Source organism: Aspergillus japonicus (genome assembly GCF_003184785.1).
Source record: "Aspergillus japonicus CBS 114.51 unplaced genomic scaffold BO86scaffold_90, whole genome shotgun sequence".
Taxonomy (NCBI): domain Eukaryota; kingdom Fungi; phylum Ascomycota; class Eurotiomycetes; order Eurotiales; family Aspergillaceae; genus Aspergillus; species Aspergillus japonicus.
This window is the reverse complement of record NW_020291727.1, coordinates 21,308-36,966: the sequence shown is the minus strand read 5'-3', so window position 1 is coordinate 36,966 and position 15,659 is coordinate 21,308. Positions and strand designations below refer to the sequence as shown.

General features: G+C 52.5%; 8 protein-coding genes across 8 annotated transcripts; 5 read left to right on the top strand and 3 right to left on the bottom strand.

The window, feature by feature from the left end:
• Positions 1-70: 70 nt before the first annotated feature.
• Positions 71-928, top strand: BO86DRAFT_245696 (Sm-like protein LSM2). The gene is made up of 3 exons (XM_025667126.1): positions 71-176; positions 283-533; positions 678-928. The coding sequence occupies exons 1-3, from the start codon at positions 163-165 to the stop codon at positions 707-709; spliced, it is 297 nt and encodes a 98-aa protein (XP_025522639.1). The 5' UTR covers positions 71-162; the 3' UTR covers positions 710-928.
• Positions 929-1,841: 913 nt separating this feature from the next.
• Positions 1,842-5,080, top strand: BO86DRAFT_348757 (DNA cross-link repair protein PSO2). Its single transcript, XM_025669329.1, has 3 exons — positions 1,842-3,131; positions 3,188-4,137; positions 4,237-5,080. The coding sequence occupies exons 1-3, from the start codon at positions 2,025-2,027 to the stop codon at positions 4,853-4,855; spliced, it is 2,676 nt and encodes an 891-aa protein (XP_025522638.1). The 5' UTR covers positions 1,842-2,024; the 3' UTR covers positions 4,856-5,080.
• Positions 5,081-5,256: 176 nt separating this feature from the next.
• Positions 5,257-7,435, top strand: BO86DRAFT_372159 (cytochrome P450). The gene is made up of 4 exons (XM_025670338.1): positions 5,257-5,410; positions 5,570-5,926; positions 5,980-6,786; positions 6,840-7,435. The coding sequence occupies exons 2-4, from the start codon at positions 5,625-5,627 to the stop codon at positions 7,282-7,284; spliced, it is 1,554 nt and encodes a 517-aa protein (XP_025522637.1). The 5' UTR covers positions 5,257-5,410; positions 5,570-5,624; the 3' UTR covers positions 7,285-7,435.
• Positions 7,436-7,775: 340 nt separating this feature from the next.
• On the top strand, positions 7,776-8,433 carry BO86DRAFT_245663 (uncharacterized protein). The gene is made up of 4 exons (XM_025667125.1): positions 7,776-7,855; positions 7,920-7,987; positions 8,063-8,134; positions 8,237-8,433. The coding sequence occupies exons 1-4, from the start codon at positions 7,838-7,840 to the stop codon at positions 8,319-8,321; spliced, it is 243 nt and encodes an 80-aa protein (XP_025522636.1). The 5' UTR covers positions 7,776-7,837; the 3' UTR covers positions 8,322-8,433.
• A 48-nt stretch (positions 8,434-8,481) lies between these two features.
• Positions 8,482-9,501, bottom strand: BO86DRAFT_324872 (uncharacterized protein; the record flags this gene model as incomplete). The annotated part of the gene is made up of 1 exon (XM_025668500.1): positions 8,482-9,501. One exon carries the CDS (start codon positions 9,499-9,501, stop codon positions 8,482-8,484), a length of 1,020 nt encoding a protein of 339 aa, XP_025522635.1.
• A 484-nt stretch (positions 9,502-9,985) lies between these two features.
• Positions 9,986-10,999, bottom strand: BO86DRAFT_245389 (NuoB/complex I 20 kDa subunit family protein). The gene is made up of 3 exons (XM_025667124.1): positions 10,907-10,999; positions 10,686-10,845; positions 9,986-10,622 (listed from the first exon to the last, which is right to left on the bottom strand). The coding sequence occupies exons 1-3, from the start codon at positions 10,932-10,934 to the stop codon at positions 10,109-10,111; spliced, it is 702 nt and encodes a 233-aa protein (XP_025522634.1). The 5' UTR covers positions 10,935-10,999; the 3' UTR covers positions 9,986-10,108.
• Position 11,000: 1 nt separating this feature from the next.
• On the bottom strand, positions 11,001-12,595 carry BO86DRAFT_442962 (uncharacterized protein; the record flags this gene model as incomplete). The annotated part of the gene is made up of 5 exons (XM_025676334.1): positions 11,001-11,695; positions 11,765-11,907; positions 11,959-12,177; positions 12,255-12,347; positions 12,425-12,595. 5 exons carry the CDS (start codon positions 12,593-12,595, stop codon positions 11,266-11,268), a joined length of 1,056 nt encoding a protein of 351 aa, XP_025522633.1. The 3' UTR covers positions 11,001-11,265.
• A 319-nt stretch (positions 12,596-12,914) lies between these two features.
• On the top strand, positions 12,915-15,343 carry BO86DRAFT_348749 (amino acid transporter). Its single transcript, XM_025669328.1, has 7 exons — positions 12,915-13,386; positions 13,441-13,511; positions 13,564-13,677; positions 13,726-14,189; positions 14,250-14,273; positions 14,359-14,684; positions 14,780-15,343. The coding sequence occupies exons 1-7, from the start codon at positions 13,243-13,245 to the stop codon at positions 15,209-15,211; spliced, it is 1,575 nt and encodes a 524-aa protein (XP_025522632.1). The 5' UTR covers positions 12,915-13,242; the 3' UTR covers positions 15,212-15,343.
• Positions 15,344-15,659: the final 316 nt, after the last annotated feature.

Sequence of the window (15,659 nt, the reverse complement as noted above, 5' to 3'; positions counted from 1 at the left end):
CTTGTCTCACAGCTCCCGGAAGAGCTTCCGTATTCCTTCCCTCTTTGTCTCCTGTTGGTCGCGACCCGGATTGCCTCCTCAGATGCTGAATTGACCCCCGATAACTCACGCCGAACATCCCCTCCCCCACACGCAGAACAGACAGGCTAGTCGACCGCAATCATGCTCTTCTTCAGGTAAAATGGCTCCTGCGCACCGCTGCCCACCTATTTCTGGCCGCATGACTCTCTCTTCCACATGAAAAAGGTTCATAAGCTACTAACGCTGAAAACACCCGAACAGTTTCTTCAAAACCCTCACCAACCAGACCGTTACCATCGAGCTGAAAAACGACATCCGCATCCGCGGCACCCTCAAATCCGTCGACCAATACCTGAACATCAAGCTCGACAATGTCGATGTCCTCGACCTGGACAAGTACCCGCACCTGTCGTCGGTCAAGAACATGTTCATTCGGGGTAGTGTGGTGCGCTACGTGATGTTGCCGCGGTCGGAGGTGGATATTGGACTGTTGGAGGATGCGACGAGGAGGGGTGAGTCTTTCCTACCCTATTCCTCTTGCGGGAGTCTGGAGAGAAAGGGAAACGATGATTCTGCAAGGAGAATGGCGGAGAAGCAGACATATCGATCCGAGATTCATTCAACAGTGCGCTAATGCTTTTCCCCCGCTGATACAGAAGCTGCGAACCAGGCCGGGAAGGCTAAATAAGCACGAAGGATGAGAGAACGGACTTGAGCGACAGTGGGAGGATTCGAAGCGGAATTAGGAGGATCTGGATGAATATCGGACCTCGAGAGGACATATCCTCCGGGCTTTATGCTTTGGCCCCTTTCCCCAAAGGGCGCATCATGTTATGGCACGGTCTACACTTCTTTTTTTACTTTTCTCTTCTTATAATTCTATCATGATGTCATGCTGCATTGTTTCGTGGGGGAGAGAGTGTGTTTTGTGCTTCATTCATGCTGGCCGGTGATATAGCTGATGTTGCGGTGTGTATGGTGGTGACGGGGATCGGGTCGGGATAGCCCAAGACTGGGAGGCAACGGTGATGACGATGATACATTGACGGAAGAGAGAAGGCGGACGGGGTGATGCTGGCTGGCCTTGGGAGATGAACTTCGGTGGATTTCATCCTCAAATGTGTCTTCAGCCATGTTCGGGGTGAGCTTGCAGGCATTGATGCGGGGAGAGCATGAGCAAGCCACATAGCGGCCACGGGCCCAGAAGCAGCACCATATTTGAATGCTCTTGGCTCTCAGACAGGCGGGGGAGTGCTTGATGATTCAATCGGCGGTTCGGGGCGTCGTCCTGCTCAATCCGCAGCATACCTAATCCTTTGCTAGTGAAAGAGTTCAGAATACCTGTTCCAGATCATGCCCCAGCATCAGACATGATTCTCTCGCTCAAGTCGCAAGTCAACATCTATATTCGACTGAATCCCTCCAACCTCAATCCTAGCATACTTGACGGTCGTTCTCCGATTAGGAACGGTGACCTTGGTTATGCAGGACTAGTGTAGAAGTACTTACATAATGTCTGTCTTATGCACAGCAGGGAGGGTGACCGTGACCCCGCATTACTGACATTAAGGCATGACCAAAGGGAGGCAATTGTAGATTAAGAAATTTTTGTACTACACAATTAGATCTTAGCATGTCTATACATAGTCAGGCATGAATCTAGCTATAATTATCAATTTTCGGTCCAACCACGATTGACATCATTGAGACAGTTATGCCATCCTTTAATGGGTTGGATACACGTGACTTCGTGTCGCGAAAATCGTCGAGGACGAGATCCCGCCGCGCCGCGCCTTCGTCTTCCGCTTTCCGTCCTTGAACTTCAACCTACATCTGTTCCTGTTTGCTATATAATGCAACAGATCGTCATATATACCTTAATTTATACTCTCCCCCATACCTCGGTTATACGAACATGCTAATTGACCTATCCTCGACCCAATAACCTTACCACACCTCCCTCCCGATAGACCCTCCCGCATCTCCGAGGGACCGACAGCAGTATGGCAGGATCCGCCACCAGAAAAGGCTCAACGCCAGCCAAGGTCCCCTTCAGCGCCAGATCTCAGACCCCCGCGAAGCGCAACGGCAGTCTGCTGAACTTCTTCCAAAAAGCCGACGGGCCGCCCAAAGCCACCTCCACCCAACCCCGGATCACTCAATTTGCCACCAAAACCGCCCGGCCGACCAGCAATGGCCACGGCAGCACCCCGACGCTGCGCAGACAAGGGAGCTCTACAGCCAGCGACGGCGCAGGCGATCTGTTCCTCGAGGACAAGAACCGGACCCGATCCGCGACCTACGCACCCCCCGAGCCGCAACGGACAGCACGGTCGAGGACTCCGGACGATATCTGGGAAGGCGAGCCGGAAACGCCGGCGCCAGCAACAGCGACAGCGGCGACCGAGGAAGACCGCTACAACGAGAACGGATCCTCCGGCGTCAAGAAACGCAAACTTGATTCCCCGTCCGCGGGCGATGATGCAGCAGCAGCAGCACGAGCGAAGCCGTCCGATGATGCCGACGCTACGCCGGTAGCGGCGCCCGTGAAGAAATCCCGTCACCTCAGTGGTCCCTTCATCGACGAATCTGATAGCGAGGAGGAGGAAGATCTGGAGAAGTTCCGTGATTACGCGGATGGGCCATCGGCCGCATTGATAGATAAGCCCACTGCCATTGCCACGGAATCGCCCGTCAATGCCGAGGAAGCAGATCCGTCAGCCAAAACACGACCGACGCCCGCTGTTGAGACACCACCATCCTTGGTAAGAGAAACCACGAGTTACACCGAACCTGATGAAGACACGAATTTTGACGATATGGAAGACGAGTTCCGAGGGGAAGAGAATTTCTTAGATGCCTTTGATGATGATGATGATGATGATGATGATGATGATGATGATGATGATGATGATGATGATGATGATGATGATGATGATGATGATGATGATGATGATGATGATGACGATGGACTTAATAATGAAGAGAAGGAGGTGTTGTTTGGATTGGAGGATTATAGTAATGGCCCGGATGACGACGGAAATACGTTTGGTTGCGAAGTGCCCATTTGTCCGATCTGTCAAACTAGTTTGACTGGCCTGAATGAAGCTGTAAGTTGTTCCGATTACGACTTGCATGGATAGTGTGGTAACGATCTTCTGTTCAGGATGTCTCGGTGCACGTCAATGACTGCTTAGATGGCAAGCCTAGCACAACACAGCCAAGATCTGATTCTACAAGCAAGCCCGAGCCCGGGATCAAGTCCGAGCCTGAGATCGATCCGGATCCCGAAATCAAACTTGAACCTGAACCTCCATCGAAAGCACTGACTCGATCGGACCGGGCAGCGATTGCTCGCCCCGCTCAACGTGATCCTTACGCTTCCGGCGGGGCTGGAGCGAGGTCTGCTTTTTCCAAGCTCATGGCTGGAAACGCGGAGGACAGCGCCTGGGCCGCAGCGGCGGCCAATGAAGTGGCATCCAGAGGCAAGCAGGCATATCAACGGACCTGTCCGTTCTACAAGATCATGCCCGGATTCTCTATATGTGTGGACGCGTTTCGCTATGGTGCTGTCGAAGGCTGCAATGCTTACTTTCTGAGTCACTTTCATAGTGACCACTACATTGGCCTCACGGGTTCATGGCGACACGGTCCTATATACTGCAGTCGCGCGACGGCCAATCTAGTGTGCCAGCAGTTGAAGGTCAATCGTAAATGGTTGGTGCCACTCGAATTCGAGAAGAAGACGGAGATCCCTGGCACGGGGGGCGCACATGTGACAATCATCGAAGCGAACCATTGTCCAGGAAGTGCCATATTTCTCTTTGAGAAGACCATGGGATCTGGCCCATCGAAACGGACGCATCGGGTGCTTCATTGCGGAGATTTCCGCGCCTCGCCGCTCCATGTGCAGCATGCACTCTTGCGCCCGGAGGTTGTCGATCTCACCACGGGCCAGCGTCGTCAGCAACACATAGATGCTTGCTACCTAGACACCACGTATTTGAGCCCCAAATACGCCTTTCCAAGCCAGGAAGATGTCATACAGGCTTGTGCCGATCTTTGCGTGGAGCTGAACGAGGGGCAGCAGAAAAGCAACGGGCTTGCCTTTGGCTCGTCCGGCCGCTCCCCTGGGATCGGGGGAGGGTTGATGAGCAAGTTCGTTTCCAAGGTGACAGGCTCTTCCGGGTCGCAGTCTTCAACATCGAACTCAAGTGGCCGATTGCTGGTGGTGATCGGGACTTATAGCATTGGGAAAGAACGGATCTGCCTGGGAATCGCGCGCGCTCTGAAGAGCAAGATTTTCGCCACTCCAGCCAAACAGCGGATCTGCGCGTGCCTGGAGGACCCAGAGCTGTCAGCGCTGTTGACGGATAACCCACGCGAGGCCCAGGTGCATATGCAGACCTTGTTTGAGATCCGAGCGGAGACGCTGGCTGACTATCTGGACACGTTGAAGCCGCACTTCACGAAAGTGGTGGGCTTTCGCCCGACCGGCTGGACGTACCGGCCGCCCGCGGGCCGTGTGCTGGATAACCCTCCTGTGTCGACGGTGCTTCACTCGGCACATTGGCAGACCCCGTTCTCGGCACGCGACCTCGTGCCCCAACGGGGCAGCACGCGGGAAAGTGCCTGTTTTGGGGTGCCGTACAGCGAGCACAGCTCGTTCCGGGAATTGACCATGTTCTGCTGCGCCCTTCGGATCGGACGGGTCATCCCGACGGTGAATGTGGGCAGTCAGAAGAGTCGTGAGCGTATGAAGGCGTGGGTTGAGCGGTGGGAGGCGGAGAAACGAAAGAGTGGGTTGTACCAGGTCAAAGGCGAGCGGTGGTGACGCAGTGTAGCAGAAGTCACATAGTTTCTGTATGGATGTGTACATAGGTTTCCAAATTATAAGACACAAAGTCCCAATGAAGTAATATGCAACGAGCTCGATCTCATTGGCAGAGTTCTCTGGGGAGACTGACGATTATCTCAAATCTGACTGGCTTGTGCATCCCAATTGCATGAAATAGACTTCAATCTATCCCTGGATCGACAATTCACGGGGTTGATCGTGTTCCCCCACAAAGGAATAACCGTGATACCCGAGAGTTAAGCGGGGAGGAGATGTAGAGTCGGGGTTGGAGATCGGCTGGGGAGAGGCAGCCACAGTAGTCGAGGCCGGGCTGTCAATCCCGATTTATCTCCCGGCTGGATTTGATAGCCTCGGGGAAAGCTGGCCCTCTTTTCCCTTTTAAATCCCACACCCTTCGGTCAACCCTCTATCCATTATCTGTCAACACCACTGATCAACACTTCAGTCCTTCATTTTATCTTCGATTCTTGCATGCTTCTTCTATAAAATTTTTATCTCCTGATCAGGGACAATACCTGGAGTCTTCGCGATGTAAGTGAGCCTGTGCACCATATGATTGCTGGAAGTTCCCGCCGAGGGATTCCCATTCCGTTCCTTCGGCAGTTGAGATCGGCTGTCATTCCTCCTCACAATCCCACTTTTCTTCCCCTGTTAGCAATTAGACTAACTGTCAATCCCCTCCCCCCTCAGTTCACTCTATTACCCCGGATTTTCGTCGCATATCCAATCAGACCGGTCGGTCGTCATGATTGCCGACCTGCTCTCGCTGCAGGCCACCCCTTACCTTTTCCTGGGCTTGGTGGCCGTCTATTATCTTCTCCCCTACTTACAAGTCTGGCGTCTACGTGATATCCCTTCTCCTGGCTTCGCTGCCTTCTCCAACTTCTGGCTCCTCCTTCAAACCCGTCGCGGATCTCGGTATCTCGTTGTCGATGATGCCCACAAACGCCATGGCAAACTCGTCCGCATCGCGCCCCGCCATGTCTCCATCGCCGATGACGACGCGATCCAGGCTGTTTACGGTCATGGAAATGGTTTCTTGAAGGCGTACGTTGTCTGAAATATAATCCTATGGAAGTTGGCTCACCCACGTGGTATAGGGACTTTTACGATGCCTTTGTTTCCATTCGTCGCGGTCTGTTCAACACCCGCGACCGTGCGGAGCACACCCGCAAGCGCAAGACCGTGTCGCACACCTTCAGTATGAAGTCTATCGGCCAGTTCGAGCAGTACATTCACGGCAACATTGAGCTTTTCGTTCAGAAGTGGACGAACATGGCCAACACCCGGCGCGACCCCCGCACCGGCTACGCCAGTCTCGATGCTCTCAACTGGTTCAACTATCTGGCTTTCGATATTATTGGAGATCTTGCTTTCGGTGCTCCCTTTGGTATGCTTGAGAAGGAGCAGGATATCGCTGAGATGCGCAAGACCCCGGATTCTCCTCCTTCCTATGTCCAGGCTGTTGAGGTGCTCAACCGCCGTGGTGAAGTCTCCGCCACCCTCGGCTGTTACCCCGCGCTGAAGCCGTTTGCCAAGTACATTCCCGACCGGTTCTTCAGGGATGGTATGGAAGCTATTGAGAACTTGGCTGGTATTGCTGTCGCTCGAGTCAACGAGCGTCTGCGTCCTGAGGTGATGGCCAACAACACTCGTGTGGATCTCCTTGCTCGTCTCATGGAAGGAAAGGACGGGAATGGTAACAAGCTTGGTCGTGAGGAGTTGACTGCCGAGGCCCTGACTCAGTTGATTGCTGGTTCCGATACTACCTCCAACACCTCCTGCGCTATCCTATACTGGTGCATGCGCACCCCTGGTGTGATTGAGAAGCTCCACAAGGTTCTCGATGAGGCCATTCCCAAGGATATTGAGGTGCCCACCCACGCCATGGTCAAGGAGATTCCTTAGTACGTTTCTTCCCTCTTGTTCTTGTCGTCTACAAGTTCTAACGATCGCATAGCCTGCAATGGGTCATCTGGGAAACCATGCGTATCCACAGCACGTCGGCGATGGGCCTTCCCCGTGAAATTCCCGCTGGCAACCCTCCCGTCACTATCTCCGGCCACACCTTCTACCCCGGGGACATTGTCTCTGTGCCGAGCTACACCATTCACCACTCCAAGGAGATCTGGGGCCCTGACGCCGACGACTTTGTCCCCGAGCGTTGGGACCCTGCCCGTCTCACTGCCCGCCAGAAGGCCGCGTTCATTCCCTTCAGCACCGGTCCCCGTGCCTGCGTTGGTCGCAACGTTGCTGAAATGGAGTTGCTTGTTATCTGTGGCACCGTCTTCCGCTTGTTCGAGTTCGAGATGCAGCAGGATGGACCCATGGAGAGCCGCGAGGGCTTCCTACGTAAGCCTCTTGGGCTGCAGGTTGGCATGAGAAGAAGACAGGTCGGCGCTTAGCTTGGTGTTATAGGATTGGGCCAGTGCGTTTGAGTTGGATTTGACGAACCCGAAATTGCATGTTTGAAGGAAGGACGGATGGCATTTTGTATAGATGGATGATATGATGAGATGACAATCTAGCTATGAGATAGCTCTGCACATATATATGTACTTTATGTTGTTTTGATGCGTACGCATTCTAGGTATTCAGCCTTGTGGGATATGACCTGTATGTGCCGTAAGTAAGCATCGGGTCTTGAACCGGGTCTGTATCGATCGAGGGGTTATCCCATGAAAGTGCTGCCCAGCTTGTCAGGTCTTTTATTCGACAGCCAGATCACCGATAGAGAGGCAACACACTAGACCTTATCCCGATGAAGCGTGGGAACAGTGGGCATACCAACTATGTACATAAATTAGCGATGGTTCCCAAAGCAGTAACTCTCACGCTGATCATCACTTTTAGCCGCGGAACAACCACCACCAACAATGAAACCTCAACTGCACCTCGCGAAAACACCATCTACATCATTCGAACCCCATCAACAGCCCCACAGGATCCTCATTCGAGATGTCCAGCAAAAGCATGGTAAGTAAAGCCTAGTCCCTGCCGGATTCTTGGCACCGCACCGCACACTAAAACCCCGCGCCAGTCCGTTCAATTCCGCTACGCCGATGACATGGGATTCGGCACGGCGGAGATCCGCGATCAGGTGAAGAAGTAAGGCTGTCTGCTTGTGGCAGTAGATGACCTTTATCTACTTCTTCAGTGTCCTTAACAGCATAACGACCGCAGGATTATCCTAGAAGACACCGGCTCGGACGTCTGGGCTAGTACGCGGAATATCCCCCCGACTAACTTCTTGACGTGAGTGTTTTCTTCCCTAATATTGCTAAGTCCATGGAAGGTTGGCGGAGCAAAGATTGATTCTAGTCGAGGTTGCTTATCCCTGGTTTCCCCGAGTTTTAGTCTCTCCGAGAAAGCAGTCGAGCAACTGCGGGCGGTGGACGGGGTGGTGGTTTTGCGGGCTGAGGCGGGGGATTCTACCCATTGATTGATTAGTTTAGTGGTGGGGAGGGACTGGGACTGTTTTTAGTACTATCAGTATGTGTATGTACTGTGTACAGTATAGTGTTATATGGCCGTATGGCTTATGAAGAACAACCCAACCATCCTCTTTAGCTATGAGTAAGCTCAGCGTATAGTAGCTACTACTACTTCCTTCCTGCCCCCTCAATCTGCCTGCAAGCCCACTCCAACGCCACCCTCCACTCTTCCCCTTCTTCTTCGAGGATGCCATCCACCGTCTGAAACACCCGCCGCCCCCACCCGGCAATCCACCACCGCTGCCGCAGCGCATGCAGCACCACGCAGTAATGCGCCAGAATGGCCAGCGCCAGCGGCCGGCGGCGCCGGAGGAGCTCGAGGAACCCGGTCGGCAGGGCACAGATCCAGAGGAAGCTGGCGGAGACGAGATCTTTGGGGTCGTTGTCGTCATCGCGCTCGGCGAGGAGGTGGGCGAGGTGGGCGATGGCTGTTTGGTAGATGGGGTATTCCTCGGAGTTGGAGGAGGTGGGGGAACTGTTGTGGAGGTGCTGCAGGAGGGTTGTGATTGCTTGGTGGGAGGGTTGGGATAAGGTTGGGAGCAGATTAGGGTCGTTGTGGTTGAGGCGGAGGTGGAGAAGATCCCCCATCTCGGTTGTGCGGAGGTGCGGGATTGTCGGCGTGGAGAAGGCCATCATTTTGTGGATATGCGTGAAGATGTTCAGGAGGTCGTCGAGGGGATCGGGGTGTGGGTTGTGGTTGATAGAGGGGTGGCCCGGGGAGGTGGGTTCTGCGGTTGCGAGGGGGAAGGCGAATGCGAAGCCTATTAGTAGGCAGGAGAGGGCGAAGGTGGTGGTTTTGTTGTTGGTGGTGCTGGGGAGGGCTTGCGTGAGGAGGGTGATTGCGGCGCTTTGGTGGTGCTCTGCTGCTGTTATTAGGCTGCTTTTGCGGTGGCGCTGGGTAGGTGAGATGGGTTGCTGCAGGGCGAGGTGGAGGGAGGAGATGGCGAGGAGGCCGTGGAGGAGGTACGGGCATCCCAGGGCTTGTTGCGGGATCACGGTTTGCCAGATCCGGCGGTCGATCGGAGTGCGGGCGATGGAGTGGCAGGTGGAGGTGGTCCAGTTGAGGAAGAGGGGATGGTGTTGAGGGGAGGTGTTGATAGGTGGAGGTGATGGTGGCAGTGATAGCATCAGGCGAGGATCTTGATGATGGTTTGCCGGTCTGGTCTTAGGGCTTTGGGGATGTTGATTGAGCGTTGGGCCCGGTTTTGATGTTGATGCTGATGATACTGCTGATGGTACTGCTGCTGCTGATGTTGTAAGGGGACTTGCATGGGCTACATGAATGGATTGCTGGGTCCAGATCCAGGGCCCAGAGGCAGCATAGTGGCAGATCTCTTGTCGCCTGATGCAATTGGAACAATCCGGCCGCTTTTCGTCGCACTATACAATATGATCATGAAACAGTAAGCGAAGGCTATCTTCAAACCCCTGGGCTGGTCTGCTATAAGCCTGACCTTGACACTTCGTTGTTTGCATCGACGACAACCGTGGTGCGACTTTTGCTTCTGCTTCCTTGTTTGACTACTCATGAGGCAACTGTGTTATATGAGGTCTACTTTCTCAACCGGTTCTCATTGGTATGGTGGTGATAGCAAGGAGAAAATTGGTGGAGTGAAGCCTTACTCTGGCAAGAACTCAAACCTGGTACTGTGATGACTAAGTCTTTTTTACTCCTTTGAAACAATCTGTCAATCTCAACTAGATACATGTTTTTAGAGTCAGACCGGACAAGACCTCAACGTCTATACCACATCCGAGTCACTTTCCTATGCCGAATCTTCTTCTGTACCAAGGAAATTCCATATAGCAAAGCTTCGGCTGTTGGTGGGCCTATAATTTCATCAGTCATCAAGTCTTTCATGGAACCTCTAGCTCGCGGAAGACAGCACTCACATCCTGGTACATATACATCCACTGGCACAATCCGATCGCAGCCCCGGACCACGGAGTAACTATAGTGATAATACCCACCCCCATTCGCACAGCTGCCCATACTAATCACGAATCGTGGCTCGGGCATCTGATCGTAGACCTGTCGGAACGCTGGCGCCATCTTGTTCGTCAACGTACCGGCTACGATCAGGAGATCCGCCTGTCGAGGGGAGGCTCTAAACAGCATTCCCAGGCGTTCTATGTCGTAACGGGGACCGGCCGCATGCATCATTTCCACGGCACAGCACGCCAGGCCGAAGGTCATGGGCCACAAGGAGCCCTGGAGGGCCCAATTGGTGACTTGGTCGAGGGTGGTCCTGGACGCGAATCAGTCAGACGGGGCTGGCGAAGAGAGAACGAAGGTTGCTGAGAGTACTGACAGTGCGTATTGAATGGAGCTTTGGTGTTGATCGTGCGTCGCAAGGGCGACTTCTTTCCGGCAGCGTCCACTGGCCGTCAGAGATGAGCGAGGTCGCTTGTCAATCGGTTTCTGGCATTGGAATGGCGTAATCCTCGCGCTATGTAGAAGCTGCAGGCTTCCTTGAGAAGTGGAATCTGTTAGAATCCTGATTTGAGAGTCGTCATTTGTCCCACGTCTTACCTGCTATAGATCTTCGAGAGAGGGACATATCGTAGGGTATTTGAGTGAAATGATGGGTGTGTAAGCCACGAGTAGTCTAGAGTACTTTAGAAAAGCCCTCGTCAAAGTCCATATATCTTATAGAGATCATGGTTAAACAGTTACAACTGCGCCAGCTGCTAATTTCTTTCTTTCCTTTTTTTTTTCCAGCAGCGAGACTATATCACGGAGCCAGGCACTGTACATCGCCTGCAAAGAGTATATCTTACGAGTGTTACCGCTAGTATGACTACTGACCCACATACCACATCAGGCATTAATTACGAGATTCTTGGTGGTAGCCGCCGTACCAGACGATACATAGCCAAAGCACCATTCATTTATCTTCTCGAATCCACTGGCTTCATCTCGATCGTCTCATACCGCAACGACCATTCTCGTGTCTCCTGAATGATCCACTCTTGAGAGTCCCGGTGACTCGAACTATTCACAGCCACCCTGTCCCGAGTTTTCTGCCGTGAGGTCTCCGATCTTCCTTTCCCCGAAGCAGCATGAGACCTTTCCCCAGTCGCTGACGCCGTACTGGGCTGATGGTAATAGCTACCACCATCTTGCCCAACTGTGCCTTGACCCCAACCAGTATTAAAGGCCACAACAAAAGGTTTGAGACAGGGCAATGTTGCTGCCATGATACTGCAATGCAAGAGAACCTGAGTCAGGATGACTGCGTCGGAGATGTCGAGAAGGAGGTCGTTGGTATGTGCAATGGTGTTCAGTGTGGTTTGCCGCACGATGGAAAGATTAACAATCCTAGAAGACAGAAGGTCAGAAGCTGATTTGGAACGAGGCAGGAGATATTGAAAGGTGCAGAAGTCCTACCCGATCCTCGTCCCAAACGCTCCGATAACACCAGCCTTGCGCATTCGTGTTAAACGGATCGGCCACACAAGATACAAACTGAGGATAAGCAACGAAAGTTCGGTTATGACATCGAGGACGGTGATGGCTTGCCATCGAGGGAGCTAGGACTGCCGTCAACTTGGAAGCCATTCACAAAGAGAGCAAGGACTTACAATGCTCGCACACTGGCCGATGAGCCACGGGTGACGAAATGGACATTTCAAAGAAACGATCAGAATCGATACCACCGCCCACAGAACAATTCCCACCATCACTCCCTGACACGCCCTCAGATATGATCTTTCCCTTCCCAGACGTTGCAAGAGAAAGAGAACGGAAAGTTTGGCTGCACAATGGCCAGCGAGGAACAGTATATTCGCAGCATATAAGTCCTAGACGAGTTAAGAAATCAGCCGACGAGCCCTCAGTCTGTTATCAACCATCAAGTGAAACATACCTGTTCAGCGACTTCGGTTTGAGATGCCCTTTGATGTTTCTCTGTGCTTCCTAGTCCCTCGTTGACACCTTCCATCGTCACCCCGACATTAGCGATCCCCAAGATCTACCCACATACCCAGGTCTCAGTATATCCCAGATCTATAGCCCCCTCCAGTATCTGGGGTATGATTCAACACTTACAGCAGCGAATATTGCCAGCAAGTCGTCCAGTCCCCACGGCCCTATGATCGTCAAGCGCATGTAGATGCGGAAGAGACTGACCAGGACCATCCAGGACATGAAGAGAGTGGCGACAACGACCACCAGACCACGACGGTCTGTGTCTGAGATCACATAGGCTGCATGTGGCATATCGACTGGTCCATACTTCTGTAGTCGCAGTGGCAATCTGTGTTTGAGAGAAGCCAGAGATCTTTCTGTCAATTTACAACTGGCTCACGTTTAATAAAATCGGAGATTGGACACCTCCCCTATTAGACAACAGTTTCAATGAAAGTCTTCGATCCTTGTCCACTGGAGCCGGTCGAACATATGTCACAAGAAATTCGCGCAGACCGGGGTGCGTCTCCCCATTGTCTGATCTAAAACCGGACTAACAGGGATGGATATAAGAAATTAATTATGCCATCTACAGAATCGTGCTGAGCAGTGCCCTCCTGCAGCGAAATTTGTGGCACAGTCAGTCTACATAGCGACGGGGTTTTTAGTGTGCATAAGTGCCGTTGCATTTGCAGGGATACTGCGGGATAAGCACTTTGGGAAATTGGCCCGCGGAGGTCACACAATCAATTATATTCGCAACCCTAACTTTTAGCTGCTGATGGACCATATCAGCATATTAATCTTATCCGTCAATGAAACGTCCAGACCAGCCGGCCCATGGGCAATCCGTGCTGCGATGATCACGTTAAGTAGGGGGGGTCCCCTCTTTTCAAGTGCGCGCTCTTCTCTGCGGTCTACCTTTGGCTCATATCCTCTCACCAGTGCATGCAGCCATAATGTTGAATACCACGGAGAAGGCACCAGAGTTCTCCACGTACTCATCCCCTGGAGAGTATGAGAACTCCAAGGCTACGAGAAAAGATGGCACGGTACAGGATCGAAAGGATATGTGGCGTGTAGGCAGAGAACAGGAATTGAATGTGAGCATACCAACTTGGTCAATGCAGCCTGCTAATGGAGTCTAACTTGATCAGCGAAACTTTCGACTTGTTTCCGTTGTCGGGTTCAGCGCAGTTTTGATGTGTACCTGGGAAGCCGTCTTGTTGTATGTTTGTCCAGTAGCATGTACTGCACCCTTGACTAACTAGATCGGACAGTGGGGCTTCGTACGGCCTCACAGATGGAGGAAAGGCAGGAATGATTTATACCTACCTCGGGGCAGTGATAGGCTTCAGCTTCGTGATTCTGTCAATGGCTGAAATGGCCTCTATGTAAGTGATTCAATACAAGTGGATGTGAATCGTTGCTGACCGCGTCAGGGCTCCAACGTCTGGCGGGCAGTATCATTGGGTTTCAGAGTTCGCACCTCCCAGCAAGCAACGCTTTCTCAGCTATCTCACCGGTTGGGTGTGTGTTTTGGGCTGGCATACGGGAATCGCAGGCTGCTGCTACACTGTCGCCAACATGTTGGTTGGCTTACTCGCGATCAACTACCCAGACAGCTATGTCTATCAACCGTGGCATGTGACGCTGATCGTGATCGCAGCAGCTCTAGGGGCACTATTGTTCAATACCCTTTTGGCCCAGAAGCTGTCTTTTATTGAAGGTATTATTCTGATCGTGCATTGTTTTGGCTTTTTCGGCATCTTGATTCCGCTGTGGGTGTTGTCGCCCACGGCCCCTGCTTCGGAGGTCTTTGGGTCGTTTGAGGACAATGGCTCGTGGGGTAATATGGGGCTTGCGTGCTTGGTAGGGCTGACAGGCCCAATCTATGCCCTTATCGGTATGTCGATATCTTAATAGACCACTTGCTCCTTCATACTCATTCGATCGTTTCATCTAGGTCCCGACTCTGCAGTGCACATGTGTAAGTTCTCTAGCCACGGCCCCTGCCCCTTGTCAGGAACTGGAACTGGATTCAATTTTATGGTCAAGTACTAAAACCTCACCAGCCGAAGAAATTCGAGATGCTTCCCGCGTCCTCCCCATAAGCATGGTTAGCACCTTAATCCTGAACGGGATCACCGGCTTCATCATGATCATCACCTTTGCGTTCTGTCTCGGCAATATTGAAGAAGTCATGGCCAGTCAGACCGGATTCGCCTTCATCCAGGTCTTCCGGAACGCCACTGGCTCGACCTGCGCAGCCACCGGGATGACAGTTGTGATCATGATCATGCAGTTTTGTGCTGCCATCAGCAACGTCGCTACGACATCTCGACAGATTTACGCATTCGCCCGTGACCAAGGCCTGCCGTTTGCTGGATTTTTCTCAAAGGTACAACTTCTTTTTGCCCCACTAGAATCAAAATCTGCTTGTTCCCAGACCAGTGCGATAACGTAAAAGTTTGAAGACTAATATAAGAAAATCAGATTCACCCGACCCTCAAAGTCCCTCTCAACGCCCTATGCGTCAGCATGGTTATCGTGACCCTCCTCTCCCTCATCAACATTGGTTCCGCAGTCGCTTTCAATGCCATCATGTCACTAGGTACAGCTGCCTTGCTTTCCTCATACTTGATTTCGATTTCGTGTGTGCGTCTCAGACGATGGAGAGGCGATTACCTCCCTCCGGCACGTTGGAGTCTTGGACGCGCCACGCCGTTCATTGACACCGTTTCGATCCTTGTGCTGGTTGTTATCCTGACATTCAGCTTCTTCCCTCTCACCAATCACCCCGATGCTGCGGATATGAATTGGAGTATTGTGATTTTCTCTGGGGTGGTGCTCTTGGCCGTGGGCTATTATGTGCTGTATGCGAAGCATCAATATCGGGGACCGGTGACTAGGGTCAGAGCTGAATAGGGGGTTCTAGATGAGATAAACTAAGTAGGTAGGAAGCTTAGAATTAGTACTTGCCTCTATAGCAGAGGGAAAGGCATATAGACCTCCACCAAATTCTGCCTGTCTGATAGAACTTGCTGCACAGCTAATACGGGACTCATTATCCAATGGATATGCGGCCCGCGGGCGCCCGTTTTGTTCTTACCGCTTGCGGCCGGCCATCTCTCCCCGGGGGCCGGAGCTCACAGCTCAGCTTGACCCCAGGCCTCATTCTCGATTCTCGATCCACTCAACCAGGACCCATCAGCTTGGACAGAAGATGACGTCGTGTGTGAAAGGTATTTTGCGGGGGTACCCCGTGCTGACATGTTGACAACCAAGGATCCTAGGACATGATTATATATCAAGTTATCAACATGTCGGAAATAGAGCACGAACCGTGGTTCGGCCGTCGCACGAGACTCTCAGA

Bases quoted from the DNA above. Each gene is read 5' to 3' on its own strand.
- BO86DRAFT_372159 (XM_025670338.1), top strand. From the start codon at position 5,625: ATGATTGCCGACCTGCTCTCGCTGCAGGCCACCCCTTACCTTTTCCTG. The intron at 5,927-5,979 runs GTACGTTGTCTG...CACGTGGTATAG, and splicing joins GGAAATGGTTTCTTGAAGGC to GGACTTTTACGATGCCTTTG. The intron at 6,787-6,839 runs GTACGTTTCTTC...ACGATCGCATAG, and splicing joins ATGGTCAAGGAGATTCCTTA to CCTGCAATGGGTCATCTGGG.
- BO86DRAFT_245696 (XM_025667126.1), top strand. The intron at 534-677 runs GTGAGTCTTTCC...CCGCTGATACAG, and splicing joins GGAGGATGCGACGAGGAGGG to AAGCTGCGAACCAGGCCGGG.
- BO86DRAFT_348749 (XM_025669328.1), top strand. From the start codon at position 13,243: ATGTTGAATACCACGGAGAAGGCACCAGAGTTCTCCACGTACTCATCC. The intron at 13,678-13,725 runs GTAAGTGATTCA...TGACCGCGTCAG, and splicing joins ATGGCTGAAATGGCCTCTAT to GGCTCCAACGTCTGGCGGGC. The intron at 14,685-14,779 runs GTACAACTTCTT...TAAGAAAATCAG, and splicing joins TTGCTGGATTTTTCTCAAAG to ATTCACCCGACCCTCAAAGT.
- BO86DRAFT_245663 (XM_025667125.1), top strand. The intron at 7,988-8,062 runs GTAAGGCTGTCT...TAACGACCGCAG, and splicing joins ATCCGCGATCAGGTGAAGAA to GATTATCCTAGAAGACACCG. The intron at 8,135-8,236 runs GTGAGTGTTTTC...CCCGAGTTTTAG, and splicing joins CCCCCGACTAACTTCTTGAC to TCTCTCCGAGAAAGCAGTCG.
- BO86DRAFT_245389 (XM_025667124.1), bottom strand. From the start codon at position 10,934: ATGTCCCTCTCTCGAAGATCTATAGCAG. The intron at 10,846-10,906 runs GTAAGACGTGGG...CCACTTCTCAAG, and splicing joins CTCTCGAAGATCTATAGCAG to GAAGCCTGCAGCTTCTACAT. The intron at 10,623-10,685 runs GTCAGTACTCTC...ATTCGCGTCCAG, and splicing joins AGCTCCATTCAATACGCACT to GACCACCCTCGACCAAGTCA.
- BO86DRAFT_348757 (XM_025669329.1), top strand. From the start codon at position 2,025: ATGGCAGGATCCGCCACCAGAAAAGGCTCAACGCCAGCCAAGGTCCCC. The intron at 3,132-3,187 runs GTAAGTTGTTCC...TCTTCTGTTCAG, and splicing joins TGACTGGCCTGAATGAAGCT to GATGTCTCGGTGCACGTCAA. The intron at 4,138-4,236 runs GTCCGGCCGCTC...ATCGAACTCAAG, and splicing joins AACGGGCTTGCCTTTGGCTC to TGGCCGATTGCTGGTGGTGA.